The 16772-nt window shown below is 37.9% G+C and overlaps 1 protein-coding gene across 4 annotated transcripts in view; it reads right to left on the reverse strand.

The window, feature by feature from the left end:
• map2k5 (mitogen-activated protein kinase kinase 5) overlaps positions 1-16772 on the reverse strand; it is a 235402-nt gene that overhangs the window by 128480 nt on the left and 90150 nt on the right. For all 4 annotated transcript variants that reach the window (XM_033050038.1, XM_033050037.1, XM_033050039.1 and 1 more), the window contains one exon: positions 4656-4695. In XM_033050038.1, the coding sequence (XP_032905929.1) occupies positions 4656-4695 (40 nt within the window). The remainder of the gene's footprint in view (positions 1-4655; positions 4696-16772) is intronic.

A 16772-nucleotide genomic window follows, 5' to 3' on the forward strand; every position in this document is an offset into this window, starting at 1 on the left:
TAACGGAATCAAGGGATATGGGGAGAGAGCAGTAATAGGGTACTGATTTTGAATGATCAGCCATGATCATGTTAAATGGTTCGAATGGCTGAATGGCCTACTCCTGCACCTATTTTCTATGTGTCTAAAGCTTAAAACATAAAAATTCATTGGAGCTAAAGAAATTCTGAGGCAAACAGCATATAACTGGTTAACTTGACACACAAAAGCCTTCATTTTTTATTTTTTTTTAAATGGTGGGGGACATATTTGAGATCATGTGACAACCCATTTTTTACCTCGCTGTAGGGGGATTTATAAAAAGCAGCTCCAAATTGACTAGTAACTGCAATATCCTGCTGCCAAGGAAAATTTAAAACCACATACTTGTGAATCAATAGTCATTCGCCAACAAAATTCAACTCAGGGTCTCCCGGTGAAAAAAAACATGGAATCATTCACCTCCACACATCCCAATGTCCCTCAATTAATCGGAATAGCGTTTAAGGCTGAGAGTGGAGTACCTGAGTAAATTTTCTCAGATTACCAATACACCTCCAGGACAAACAAGGATGAGTTGTCAAGTTAAATACAAGCAGTCAACTGACTGAATTATAATTTACTCTTTGAGCTCAACTTAAATTAGTGCAAGGCTATTAAAATATACAGTATAAATAAGGCAATTCATCACTGGCTGACATGGATGACTTCGCCTATTTGTAGGAGCAGCACACATTCCACTTAAGGGAAGGAGAGTGCAGAATCACAGGTCAAATTAAGCTACTATTCCAGTTTAATTTACTTATATAATCCCTAGATGATACTATTGTCTTCATATGCACTTTTGCAGCATCTGAAATGCATGATTATGATACAAATGATTAATCAAATTACATATTAAAAGCTGCCCTGTGCCCAATAGTGGTCAAAGCAAGTTACTAGAGGATAGTAAATACAGCATACTATTCATGTGTAAAATAAAATTATTCAAGGAATTTTGAGAAGATTTCATTTTACCCGCTTTCCTTTAAAGATCATCATAGATTTTAAATTAATTCTTTTGGATGAGGCATCATAACAGTCTTATGCATAGTTTCTACTCACCACCATAAACACCCACTTTTACACAATACCAAAGTTTTAAAATGAATGCTGAAATTTATATATGAAATAAATAATGAATCAAATATGCCTATTTAAGTGAAGGTGAAATGATTGGTTATATAGTTTAGTTATCTGAAGAAGGGTCTCGATCCGAAACCTAACCCATTCCTTCTCTCCAGAGATGCTGCCTGAGTTACTCCAGCATTTTGTGTTTTGTATTTTGAGCAGGATTAACAGTTATAAAAATATGTATGAGAAATTTACTGAAGTTAGGCATTTTACAGAAGTAAAAGTTCACTCTAATGATAAAATGGAAGGCAATTTGTTCTTAACCTCCCCCATTCTTGCTATGTACATAATGTTGATTACCCCTTTCCTTCAGGTTAGTTTAATTATACAGCGCGAAAACAGGCCCTTTGGCCCACCGAGTCCCCACCGACCAGCAATCCCTGCACATTAACGCTATCCTGCACACACTAGGGACAATTTACTCTTATACCAAGCCAATGAACCTGGAGTGTGGGAGGAAACTGAAGATCTCTGAAAAAACCCACACGGTCACGGTGAGAACATACAAAATTCGTACAGACAGCACCTGTAGTCGGGATCAAACTCGGGTCTCCGGCGCTGCGAGGCAGCAACTCTACTGCTGTGCTGCCTTACCGCCCATTAGTGTACAAATGTTTACTTAACTGAAAAGATATTTTTTTAGTCTTGGTTCGTGCTTAGTCCTATTTCATATTGATTTTTGCTTTATTAATAAGAGCTAGATTATGATTTTAATAGACTTTACAATTAATTCATTATCGTCTCAACTTTAAGTTTTCATTTACAAAGGCAATTGCAGATTTTTCATTAAAAAAACAAGTTAATCAACAATAAATTTGAGCCTATATTTTTTAAACAGTGGATAACAATTTTACCAGAATGCTGTCTGGTTTAGTGGGTTTCAGCTACAGAGAAGTTGGATAGACTTGAATTGTTTTCTCTGGAACATCGGGGGATGAGGGGAGACATGATAGAAGTAAATAAAGTTATGAGGCGTAGATAGGATACAGTCAGAACCTTATTCCCAGGGGGGAAATGTCCAACATTAGAAGGCTTAGCTATAAAGTGACATGGGGAACATTTAATAAAAATGTGTGGGGCAGGTTTTTTTCACACAGAAAGTAGCGGGGGCCTGGAACGCATTGCAAGGATTGGTGGTGGAGGCAGATAGTGACGTTTAAGAGGCTTTAAGATAGTAACACGGATGTGCAGGGAATAGAGTGATATGAATCATGTATAGGCAGATGAGGTCAGTTTAACTTGGCATCATGTTCGGCACAAACATTGTGGGTCAAAGGGCCCGTGTCTGCGCCATACTGTTCTATGTTCTATTTTGTGTTCTAAGTCTAAAGTAATTTTTGGGGGATTGTATAGAAACTGCAAACAAAATATATATCCCATAGAAGGCAGATTTTTTTTAAATGGCATTTATATAATGGCTTTTTGATAATGTCTTTTCACTATCTCATAACTTTGCAAACCATTTCAAAGTCTAGAATTTAATCTTGAATTGAACATAAGAAGAACTACAAATTAGAAGTAGAAGGATATACATCCCCATGAGTTTGCACCATCTTTCAACAGCAACCTGTCCCTCATATCCCTGGATCTCCTTAGTGAATGAAACTATCAATTATATCTTTCAATATATGGAACAACAGATTGACACTGCACTCATCGGGAAAAACTATAGATCTAAAATTGTAAAGAAAATTGACATCATCTCAACACAGAATAGCCAACTTCTTGCCCTGAGACAATATATCCTGGTTCGAGAGTCTCAAACACAAGAAAACACTCCATCGGCATCCAGCTATCTCCAGACCTTGCAGAACCACTGATATTAAAGATAAAATCCTCATCACTTTTCCACTTAGCTTCAACAGCCCCATGAAGTCAGTTCCAAGATACTATAACAACATTTAAAATACATTTGGACACAGGTACATGGATAGAAAAGGTTTAGAGGGGTATGGACCAAATGTGGGCAGGTGGGACTAGTGTAGATGGGGCATCTTGGCAGACATGGGCAAATTGTGCCTATTTTCATTCTGTATGACTATGACTCTGCCAAGACGTACTCAAAATAAATTTTGGTTCCTGAACTAGAGAATCTCTTAGTCGCATCTTCATGCAATAATAAAAGCAAAATACACAGATGATGGAAACATGAAATAAAACTTGTAACTCCTCAAAGTGGCCAGCAGGTTAGGTAGCAAGAAAAGTAAAATCTTGCATATCAAAGACCAATTGAACTCCTTGTGTTTTAGACATATCACGCACAATTTCTCGCTGCCTGCAGTTGTGATTACATTGTTTTATACTTTTTGTAGCAAATGAGCAGACATTCAAATAAGTCCTGACCAATAAATAGCCATTTACTTCTGATTCATACGTATCTTCTGAGATCTGTTTTAGCAACTGTCTATTTAAATCAGTATTCATCAGAGAACTTTTAAAGTAAGGACATTGAGAAAAGCACTCAATTTCAACATCCTTGTATACAAAGACCTATTAAGATACTTATCTGAACTTTAAATATGTATCTGTATTTTCTATGTCAATGCGTTGCATTCAAAATTTTGTTTGCTGCAGTGTGCATATGTAATCAGCTGTTTTCTTTCAACAATCTAATTAATGTCAGGGACAGAGACAGCTGTTATTAACCCATCCATACAATATGGGGACCAGGGAGACCCGTTCTTTGTATCAACTTGGATCTATTCCTATCTTGAATTTGTAAACAAGAAATTATTGCACTGTTTCATAATATTTTGTTATTAATCTCCGGTGCATCCTTTCTTAAATAAAAAAAAATATATATAGGCTGTACAATAAAATTAAGGAAAAATAACAATTAAAACTTTTTATTGGAAAAAAATGTGACAAAATTATTTTTAAGATCCCCTGCTGTTGGGAGTTTCAATGGAGAAGAAACAGTGCCCACATATTTGTTCATGTAACCAGCTTGAGTGATTTAATCACATATACAGGATACTTCTCCTACAATGGTATTTCTTACTATAGGTTTGCAACCTTGCTCTTATATTTTAAAATATTTTTGGTGCCAATGTTTTACTTTGAAAACAAATTCTAATAACTTGTTTAGCCCTCACAATGCGCTGAGAAGAGAAGACAGAATAAAGATATTGCATCCGTACATCCACAAACCAGTTGGATTTTGCATCGATATGGTATATCTCATGACCACTTTTTACGGTGCAGCCTATAAATTTCCTGATTTATTTCATTCAATTGGTTATGGTGGAAATCCCACGTATAATCTTTGAATTACTAAAACCAATGCCATAATATATTACTTAAAGCCACACCAATCACAAAATTCCAATCAATCAATCAATCAATCAATCAATCAATCAATCAATGCCAATTTAGTTGATCTCATTTGGGATAGTGATTGGCTTCAACATTCCTCTCACATTTCAAAGTAAATAGAAACTGCTTAATATGTGTACTTAAAAAACCTCGTACTTCTTAAAAGTAATGAATAGTTTTCACCTTACCTTAACGGCTAATATTTTTCCACTTGGAACATGGTAAGCTCTGTGTGAAATTCAAATAAATTCACTGATTAATCCAAAAATCAAACACGCAAGAAAAATTACATAAAATAAATAAATAGTACCTTATTTAAGTATGCACATTTACAACAAAAATATATTTTTATATACATCCAAAGGAGGTTTACAGGAATGATCCAATGAATGAGTAGGTTAACATATGATGAGTGCTTGACAGCACTGGGCCTCTACTTGCTGGAGTTTAGAAGGATGATGGGGAAACCTCACTGAAACTTACCAAAAAACGAAATGCCTGGATAGTGGATGGGGAGAGGATGTTTCCACTAATGGGAGAATTTAGGACCAGAGGTCATAGCCTCAGAATTAAAGGACGTTCCATTAGGAAGATGAGGAGGAATTTCTTTAGTCAGAGGGTGGTGAATCTGTAGAATTCATTGCCATAGGAGGCTGTGGAGGGCGTCGAGGGATATTTTTAATGCAGAGATAGATTCTTGATTAGTACGGGTGTCAGGGGTTACGGGGAGAAGGCAGGGGAATGGGATTGAGGAAAAGATGAATCAGCCATGATTGAATGGCGGAATAGACCTGATGGGCCGAATGGCCTAAATCTGCTCCTATCGCGCATGAACCTATGAACTTATGAGATATCTCAATGGTGGTCAAACCAATGAACAAAAATGGAAATGAATGAACATCAAAGATTCCAGAATGTGGAAATCTGAAAGAAAACAACAAAAAAAGAATGCTGGGGAAAGAGAAACATTTAGGATTTCAGGTCCAGACTCCTCATTGGAACTGAGACCCTTCTTGTTTTCTTCTCCGTTTTCTTCATTTACTGGTTCTGATGAAGAGTTTCAGACCTGAATTATTAACAGTTTCTCCTTCCATACATGTTACCCGAGCTGCTGAGTAATTCCAGCATTTTCTGATTTTGGCTATGGCGACTGGAAATAATTGTTCGCAGAACCTGGGACTGGGTTTTATGATCTGGAAGGCTTCTGAATAGCATGAGCTTATTTGTCCCGATAAATGTTAATCCTGATGAATCTTCCAGACTTTTATAAGTAAGCTAATGTTTTTCCCTTCCACTAATGGGTCAACTGTTACAGCAGGGAGTCGGAGAAAAAAAACATACATTTGCTGCAATATTGTTTGTTCCAGCTGAAGACAGCTTACCCAATTATTCCTATCAATAACGGGAGAATAGAAACTAGGGACCGAATGTGTGGGATGGAAGAACAGGAACCGTGGCCCCAGTGTGCAGGATGGAAGAACAAGAACTGGGGTCCCAGTGTGTGGGATGGAAGAACAAAAACTGGGCTCCCAGTGTGTGGGATGGGAGAACAGGAACAGGGGCACCAGAGTGTGGGATGGGAGAACAGGATCCAGTTCCCCGGAGAAACATGGTAAACATCACCTGGTGTGCCAAATGGCAAACCACTGGGATTTCCAATGGTTACAGAGTGGATTATTGGAGTTCTTCTGTCCTCACCATTAAAAGTCTATGGGCCTGTGTTGCTGATGCACAGCTTTAAAAGACCTTAACAATGGGAAATCTTACCATTTAATTAGGATATATTCGCTTAAATATGGGCGTACATAAATATCATCTGCTATTACTTTAAGGAATATATTGCTCTCTTCCTCCCATAACAAAATACATTCTCAGCTCTGATTGTTTCAATATTTCATCCTTAACTGCACAATTGCATATTAGATATAATTAAAGGGTAACAAGTCCTTATGCAGCCACTTTCAAGTAATAGTATTCAAGGATTGGACACGCTAGATGCAGGAAACATGTCCCCAATGTTGGGGGAGTCCAGAACCAAGGGCCACAGTTAAAGAATAAGGGGTAGGCCATTTAAAACTGAGATGAGGAAAAACTTTTTCATACAGAATTGTGAATTTGTGGAATTCTCTGCCACAGAAGACAATGGAGGCCGATTCACTGGATGCATTTAAAAGAGAGTTTATCTAACTCTTAGGGCTAGCGGAAACAAGGGATATGGGGAGAAGGCAGGAACGGGGTACTGATTGTGGATGATCAGCCGTGATCACATTGAATGGCGGTGCTGGCTCGAAATGCCGAATGGCCTACTCTTGCATCTATTGTCCATGTATCTATGTAATTACAACCATCACAAGATAAATGTTGATCGAGTTAAATAACTACCCTCTGCTATTTAACTTGGTTTTAGGGCGGCACGGCCGCGCAGCAGGAGAGCTGCTGCCTTACAACGCCAGAGACCCAGGTTCGATCCTGTCTGCATGGAGTTTGTACGATCTCCCCGTGACCGTGTGGGTTTTTCCCCAGGTGCTCCGGTTTCCTCCCACACGCCAAGGACGTACAGGTTCATAGGTTAATTGGTTTGGTAAAGATTGTGAATTGTCCCTTGTGTGAATGATTGTGTAAGGGTGCAGACTCAGTGGGATGAAGGGCCTGTTTCCGTGGTGTATCTCTAAACTAAACTAACCACATTATAATGGATATCCATGTAACATAAAAGTCCCATTGGACAAAATCAGTGTCCTTGTCTGACATTGTCGCTAGCACTTTCTGGAGAAACACAACTGCTGTTTTAAAAACTTCATGCGAGTATGTAATTATATGAAGTTATAGAAATACAAGAAAACATAATGCATGTGGATATGGATGATGGCAGCAGGGTTGATCCTTTATAATGAATTACAAAAATAAGGCATGGCAATAAATCATAAAGCTTACACACATATATATGTACTGTGCATTCAGAAAGTATTCATACCCCTTCACTTTTTCCACATTTTGTTACGTTACAGCCTTATTTTAAAATGGATTAAACTCATTTTTTTATCATCAATCTACACACAATACCCCAGAATGAAGAAGCAAAAACAGGTGTTCAGAGAGGTTTGCAAAGTAATTAAAAATAAATAACTGAAATATCACATTTACATAAGTATTCAGATCCTTTGCTATGACACTCAAAATTGAGCTTAGGATCATCCTATTTCTATTGATTATCCTTGAGATGTTTCCACAACTTGATTGGAGCCCACCAGTGGTAAATTAAATTGATTGGACATGATTTGGAAAGGCACACACCTGTCTATATAAGGTCCCACAGTTGACAGTGCATGTCAGAGCAAAAACCAAGCCATGAAGACGAAGTAATTGTCCGTAGACCTCCGAGACAGGATTGTGTCGAGACACAGATTGGGGGAAGGGTATAAAACAATTCCTGCAGCATTGCAGGTCCTGAAGAGCACTGTGGCCTCCGTCATTATTAAATGGAAGAACTTTGGAACCACCAGGACTCTTCATAGAGCTGGCCACCCGGCCAAACTGAGCAATCGGGGGAGAAAGGCTTTGGTCAGGGAGGTGACCAAGAACCCGATGGTCACTCTGACAGAGCTCCAGAGTTCCTCTGTGGAGATGGGAGAACCTTCCAGAAGGACAACCATATCTGCAGCACTCCACCAATCAATCCTTTATGGTAGTGGCCAGACGGAAGCCACTCCTCAGTAAAAGGCACATGATAGCCCGCTTGGAGTTTGCCAAAGGGCACCTAAAGGACTCAAGACCATTAGAAACAAGATTCTCTGGTCTGATAAAACCAAGATTGAACACTTTAGCCTGAATGCTATGCGTCACGTCTGGAGGAAACCAAGCATTGCTCATCACGGTGAAGCATGGCGGTGGCAGCATCTTGCTGTGGGGATGTTTTTCAGCGGGAGGAACTGGGAGACTAGTCAGGATCTAGCGAAAGATGAACAGAGCAAAGTACAGAAATCCTTGATGAAACCCTGCTCCAGAGCGTTCTGGACCTCTGGTTCAATTTCCAACAGGACAACGGAGGTTCAACTTCCAACAGGACAACGACCCTAAGCACACAGCCAAGACAACGCAGGAGTAGCTTCGTGACAAGTTTGTGAATGTCCTTGAGTGGTCCAGCCAGAGCCCGGACTTGAAACTGATCGAACATCTCTGGAGGGACCTGAAAACAGCTGTGCATCGATGCTCCCCATCCAACCTGACAGAGCTTGAGAGGATCTGCAGAATGGGAGAAATTACCCAAATACAGGTGTGCCAAGCTTGTAGCGTCATACCCAAGAAGACTTGAGGTTGTAATTGCTGCCAAAGGTGCCTCAACAAAGTACTGAGTAAAGGGTCTGAATACTTATGTAAATGTGATATTTCAGTTATTTCTTTTAGAACATAGAAATTAGGTGCAGGAGTAGGCCATTCGGCCCTTCGAGCCTGCACCGCCATTCAATATGATCATGGCTGATCATCCAACTCAGTATCCCGTACCTGCCTTCTCTCCATACCCTCTGATCCCCTTAGCCACAAGGGCCACATCTAACTCCCTCTTAAATATAGCCAATGAACTGGCCTCGACTACCCTCTGTGGCAGGGAGTTCCAGAGATTCACCACTCTCTGTGTGAAAAAAGTTCTTCTCATCTCGGTTTTAAAGGATTTCCCCCTTATCCTTAAGCTGTGACCCCTTGTCCTGGACTTCCCCAATTCTTTGCAAAAATTTCTAAACACCGGTTTTCGCTTTTTTATTATGGGGTATTGTGTGAAGATTGATGATAAAAAATGAATTTATTCCAATTTAGAATAAGGCTGTAATGTAACAAAATGTGGAAAAAGTGAAGAGGTTTGAATACTTTCTGAATGCACTGTAGTTACACCATCAACTGAAAAAACAGCCAGAACAGAAGCAAATTATGTTTATAATTTTTTCAACAGATAACACCAAGTGGGTGGGAGACCCAGGCTATGTATTTGATTACCTTGTATATCACAGAACCATTAGTCCTTACTCCTAAACAAATTAAACCCACTAAAGACTAATGATGAACTTTAAAACTTAATGCATAATCATAAAAAGTTTTCCAATGGTGTGACACTTAAACCACCACATAGAAATTGCAAAAATAAAAATTTTAATAATGCCTCAAGTCTCCCTTGACCTATAAAAAAATAACCTGTGACATTTCTAGATTCCATATAGCATTCTTCTGGGCAAAAGCCACTTCGGGACAAATCCCAAATTAAAGCCATGTTGCCAGAGTTTTCGAACCATGGCCCTATAATATCCTTCTGAAACACAACTTTCTCTCCCCACAGCCAATTTATTATTTTATAAGCATGTAAGGCGACTTGTAGCGCACCATGTTATTCAAAGTCTCTACAAAGTATTCTGGTTGAACTATATTCATTGTGACCCCAGATGGCACAGGTAAATGGGCAGTTTCACTGCTCCTTGCAGGCACTGCAATTTCAGAAGTAATCTCCTGGAGAAATTAAGGACCTTAAAAGGTATTTTTCCCGTTCTGGAATATTTTCAATCCTGAAACATAAGTGTGAATGAACAGTTTCCTTACCCATGATGCCAGCTTCTCAGAAATCAGACAATTTTAAAGAATGGTCAAATTGGTATAAATCCTTACTCAATTAAAGAACAGAATCCCTGTGTACCATATCTATTCACTTCTATTATAGCGAACTGATCAGGCTGTTTTATGTCATAACCCACTTACTGAATTCCCCAAACACCAAACCACTTCCTATTCCCCTAATAAAGCCCATTTGAGGTCATAAATGTTTCTAGAGCCTATTTATACTAGTGCCTGCAGCTGTTCTGCTTCAAATTGCTCCAGGTCCTGGCCAGATTAACTTTAAAGGGTCATAATGTAAAACATGCTGATGACAAAGCATTCTGCAGTATTCATACTATTTCTACTTCAGGTCCACTTGTCGGTTTACACTGGGGATACTAATCTTAAAACAGCTTTGCCTTAGATGAGAAGGGTGAATTTTAATACCAGATTTATATCCATGCAGTTTAATTCTGATTAAATTTAGGACAGATTTATACCAATACAAAGTCTCCAGTGTAAATGGAGACTCTAGGTTAAATCACCTCAATTTGCTCGTTTAACATATAAAAGCATCTAAAAGCTTTTAACACCTAGTATAGGTGTGAAATTCCCCATCTATCTTTTAGCATATTAGCTTTGAACAGATATGACCAGTGAACTAAATCATTTAATTCCACCAAATGTCTTCAGCAATATTTCCATAACCTTATCTATACCTTTCCATCATTAAGTTTCTTACATTTATATTTTCTGGTTTATTCTTTCCTGATGCTGAAAAAAATAATGACTTAAACATGAAGGTAGACATAAAATGCTGGAGTAACTTAGCGGGACAGGCAGCATCGACTTAAACCTTTTCCCTCCACAGATGCTGCTCGACCAGCCGAGTTCTTCCAGCATTCTCCTTATTATTACAGATTCCGGAATCTGCCATCTCTTTTGTTATCATATTGTTTCCGTTTCATTTTCAATTAAACATGCAAAATAGACCTTTCTGACTTTAAAAAATCTGAATCTAACCAGACTCAGCAAGCGACTGCAACATTCTTCTACAACTTTAATGTTCATGTTTTACTTTGTCACCTCTAACTTTTAATTATTCAATTGCTTGTCCATTTATCTTATACACAAATTTATCAAATTTGCACAATGTCCAAAATAAAATTCCACTCATTTCCCACAGTCAGTATTTATCCCCCAATCCTGCCAGGTATCTCACTCTACTTCTGTCCTCTCATCATCTTCTCTTATGAGACAATTCCTCAGCGTTAAGAATGACTGATCTTCACCGTGCTCTTGTTGGGTCCCATGTTGCTAATGAGGCCATTGTGGGAATCATAGTGAGAATCCACAGGAAAAGTCAGTCAGTTAGACATTGATATAGGGGAGTCCAGTCGGCGGTTTATCAGTGACTTGCTACGACTATGACAAACGCCGGGAAAAAAAAAAAATCGCCTGAGTGGAACAGGCCCATTAATCACAACAATTGCATCTGATTCCACCATCTCTGGCAGCATTTTCCAGATATCAAACGCTCTTTAAAAAAAATTTCCCCTTAGATTCCCTTTAAATCTCCTTCTTCTCCACCTTAATCCATGCTCTCTTGTTTTTGATATCCCTACAAAAGATTGACTATTCACCCTATGCCACACCTGGTGCCTATGGGCGACACGTTGGAGTAGTGGTAGAGTTGCTGCCTTACAGCACCAGGAAGCAGGGTTTGATCCTAACTATGGGTGCTCTCTGTATGGAGTTTTGTACATTTTTCCCGGGATCCCGTAGGTTTGTTCCGGAAGCAGACACAAAATGCTGGAGTAACTCAGCGGGAATTCCAGGAGCTTGGCTTCTCTGAATTGTCAATGAGTGTGTAAGATGATGCTAGTGTACGGGGTGTTTGCTGGTCGGCACGGACTTGGTGGGTCGAAGGGCCTGTTTCCACGCTGCATTTCTAAAGCCGATGTCTAGTGTTCATTATGGCCAGTAAGGAAACCTTCCTGACCTCTGATTAACACAATTTTCTCAATCACCACCAGCAAAAAAAAGTCAATGCTTATTTTTCACACTGTTATTTGTGGATGCTGTCATTGTACAACATGAATATTATACATATTCTCCCCAATAATATTGGTGAATAGTTATTGCAATTTATTGTACTCCTCTGAATATTTGAGATATGATGTTGCAAAATTAGTTTTCTTAATAATAAATATTGTGTATTGGTAGAACTTGTTGGATCAACAGAGGTCACAATGAGATTATCTGGGCTCACATTAAAATCTCATTCACATTGTCATTCTTAGGACAGTCTGTATTCCATACCTCTTTTGTTGTAGAAAAAGTAATGGAAACATACAGAAAGCAAAATATGTATCTACATTTTTAACAACATATGTTAAATGAGTGTTTCATACTATATTTTATTTTCATAGGTGCCGCAGTTCCATTTATCCATGATTATCCTTTTAAATAAATTGGCAAGGGATAATATACATATACAGTTTTTTTCATGCTTAAAAGTTTTGAACATCAATAACATAAATAAGAAATTGCATCCTATTCTGTAAGTAAAGATAAACCTACAGTAAGTAAGAAGTCATTACCAGCAGATCACTAGTAGATAAGTAAATGCTCTGAACTTGTATACTTCATTCTGGCAGTTTTAAATGCTCTTCCAATGTATGATCTCAACAGGTTAATTAGTATGTCAGTTACTTGACAAGAAAGATGATCTTCCTGAAATAACAATGGGTTACTGTTACTAACTGAACAATATCAGAATACTTGATGATTTAATTATGATGCACATTAATTCATCCATGAAGACTTGGTTTGAGTTTCCAATGAAGGTACTGGCTTGCTCTGCATTTATAAAACATTGTCTTCCAGTTTACCATGTCAAATTAGCAATTAATTCTCATTTGCAGAGATACATCACAAACTTGTCTAAGGATGAGCGCGCTCACACTTTCTTCAGCCATATGTGAGACTTACTGAAATACAAGTAATTCTCCTCCTCCATATTGATCTCGGGTGCTCAATTGTCTGCACTATCAACACATTTCAGCACTTTGGTTACAAAGTGATTAATGTATTTTTGTACAAAGATACGATTCCACTGGAATATAATCTTACACTGGTGGTGGGTTAATTAATAAGTTGGAATTAGTGAGCAGCTATTCTAACATTTTCTCTTAATGATGAACTCCATACTTACCCACCCAATAATAGTATCTGGAGATGGCTAGGAACTTACTTACCTTCTAGCCGCAAATACGGAAAACTTGAGAATCTGAAAGGCACAGCATTCAACTTGTTTTCTTTCACACCAAGTCACTAGCTAATAATATATTCATGTGCATAAGGTCAAAAGATTTCCAAAGTAATTTGTTCCAGACCTATTCAACACTTGATTATTTTTTTGGAGTTCGTATTGCCTCAGTACATATCTCCTTACAAGATAATATGTATACAAGAGCACTCACATCTCCAAAGGATGCATGTCAGACTTAATGATGATTAAATTAGTTTATCGTAATTCGCATGTTACCATTTATAATTTCAATTTCTGGGGTATTATACGAAATATAGTTATCTCAAGGTAAAGCTCTACTTTGCAAATTTAAATTTCTTCTTTAAATATCTCCATGCTCTTTACTGGTCTATCTTGTCATCTGCCCAAAAGTGTTTACAACACTGTTATCTGAGGAGAGAGACATGTAGCGAGTCAACCGGCATCTTACAACTGGTATAATAGAATTGACATAGTAGTGATCCTTCGACTCAACTCCAACCGCAACAGGAAAATTAACCACTGCAACGAAGGTCCGAAGAAGGGTTCCAACCCGAAACATCATCTTTCCATTTCCTTTCCACATGCTGCCTGACCGACCGAGTCATTCCTGCACTTTGTATGTTTCGCTCAAGATTACAGCATCTGCAGTTTCTTGCGTCCTTACGAATAAAACACTTAATTCGTACTAAGTTATACTTATTTTGTATTTCAGCATTCATTAAGTAAATTGAGTTAATTTCAAATAAAAATCTGAATGACAAAAGAAAAACAGCAAAAGCTGATTTAAGAGTAGAGATAAAAAGAATGTGTATTTACTTCTGGTGCTTTTGTCACTCATACAAATTATATTTATTATTATGCTTTGAATGTGTCTTTTTTATGCTTCTACATTTAATTATTTGCAACAGGCAGATTTAGCCTGCCCTCTTATCTTTGTTTACTTTGAATTCAGCAGATCAGTCTTTCATCTCACATTATTAAAATTACACCAATCCCTTTCAAATGTAAACCCAATGAAACCAGTTGATAACAACCATCAATGGCATTCACTTTCACCTGTCTCCCTACGTAAATCTGAATTTGGTTCAGTTATGAACCAGGCTTTACGCTATTCCTCAACATTATCTTTAAATAATTGAGCTAAACTTATACCTTCTAATTTCAAGTTTACAGAAGTATCACATCCTTTCCCATCTGCACTTTCTCAATTTATTATGATATTCTATTTGCAATTTTGTACCATAATTATTTGCAACAAGAGAAGCTTTTACTTGATCTTTTGATCCTGCATCTGTGAAAACCACCAACTCGGCTTCCTTCCAGTAAATACTCTCCTATGAATTATTTTTTTAATTTCAAAATTAGTGACTTTCGCTCGGTGCCTTCTAAAGAAAGCGATGAAAGGAAATGACTTGAATTTATATTTCACCTGATTATGACGTAACAAAACACTTTGCAATGGGCGACCTTTGATGTGACACTACAGTTGCTCTGATTATCGTTTAACCCATTGGCACATCACAGGATTACACAAGTAACAAATAGAATGAGGAAATGGTGAATTCATTATAGGTGATGTTGGTTGAGGGCACAAGGGGTTATCAGGCCACTGATTCCTGTCTGCACCTCCTAAATCGTGCAGCAGATCACTCAGCTTCTCCCAATCAGGCAGACAAAATTCATATGGAAAATGGCACTCAACATCCATGCCATACTTGACTCTGACCTCAACTGTTGAGACTAAATCATGGTAAAAATGCAATAAATTAGACCAACTGACCTATGCTGGTATTACTTTATGAAACAAGGATAGGGCCAACAATCATCCACTCAACAGCAAAAATGGTTGTTGTGCCTGGGGTTATGATGGATATGGAGCAAGTATCCTCAAGAAATTCCACATTAATGATTCAACAACTGTAAAAATGTAAAATAATTTACAAATGATCAAAAAGAAATTGAAGGCATCATCCAAGACATAATCGATATGTATCGTGAACTGCTACCATTATAAGCTTCTGAACCACTGCTGTCAAGGAGCTTGATGGGAAATGTATACCAGATGGATAATTAAAATGTAGAAATGACTGCATATAATTACTACTGATGAATAATTAATTACATTGTTTTACTTCATTAGTTATGCATATAACCCTTTACCTGTGATCAGCATTAAATATAGAATGAGATAGCAGGGAGTGATTACCAGGCTGTAACCTAATCAAGGTTGCTCATCTAACGGGATAAATCGCAAGAGTGAAACTTGAGCAGTTTATGAACATTCACCTGAATCTACAGATTAGATTACAGCTATGAAATCACTCCCTTGTATCTAATATTGTACATCAAGAAGCCTTTAACTCCAGTGCCTTCCAGTGACTGTGAGGAGTTGCAGAAAAATTATCATGTATTACAGAGTCAATAGCTACTACTTACGTGATCCATTCTTGTTCATGGAGTGTCAGTGCAATAGTATTTAGAAATACATTAAGGATTTAGATATAACCAAAGTAGTAATTTCGTAATCTCCAGAAAAACATCTAAAATCTCTAAAAATAAGAAAAATTCTCCCTGTGCTTGGCATGTCGTGTCATATTTGCACAGAGTGTAACCTCTGGAGTAGGTAACAAGATAATTGAGCAGAAGGTAACTAAACTGAGGCTAAAGGTAAAGAGAGAACATAGCAAAAAAAAAGAAAGTATTGCCACAAAACTATTATCTTCAGGATATTTTGTGAATCAAAGAACAATGAGACAGAACAAAATAAACAGTACCACAGAGTTACCAAACAAAACTGTAATGGTTTCAAGCTGCATGAAAAATCACATAACCTAATTAAATGTCACTCCTGCATTTCTTCACATATTAAAGCTGATGTGCTTTAAAAGTCTGGCATTACCTTAACACCAAAATTTAAATGTATTTTTTATAGAAATATGTCTATCTAGGAGCTACATAAGCTACATTATGCGCAACGTGGAAGAAGCATACTGAAAACAACCAACTTATTTTTTGAATTAGAGCGAAGATTTTTGAATTCTTGGTTTTAATGACATGCCAGAGCTCTCCCAGTAGCTTGACAAAATGTTAAATTGAGGAGCTGAGACATGTTAAATATTCTCTTAATTGCTTATGTTGGTTAATCTCTTTGGCAACATTAATTCCAAACTCACAACGGATGCATTTAGTTATTCACTTCCGAGGCAAAGGCCTAGCTTCTGCTGGGAGAAGCTGTCAGTTTAGCACTGAATGTCCTGCATTTCTCACCTAAATAGTGGTAAATTTTGGATCTTCCTGTTCAAATGCAGAAGCCCTGAGCTTACTGGCCTAGATCAGCCAGCCTTTTCGCACTGTGCTTTGTTGCCAGACTCCAGGTAGAGTCCAGAGTCCATAGGTGAAGCAGGAACTCACTGAGATTTCCTTGTGTTTACAC

The sequence above is a fragment of the Amblyraja radiata genome, chromosome 34 (assembly GCF_010909765.2).
Source record: "Amblyraja radiata isolate CabotCenter1 chromosome 34, sAmbRad1.1.pri, whole genome shotgun sequence".
NCBI classification, from domain to species: domain Eukaryota; kingdom Metazoa; phylum Chordata; class Chondrichthyes; order Rajiformes; family Rajidae; genus Amblyraja; species Amblyraja radiata.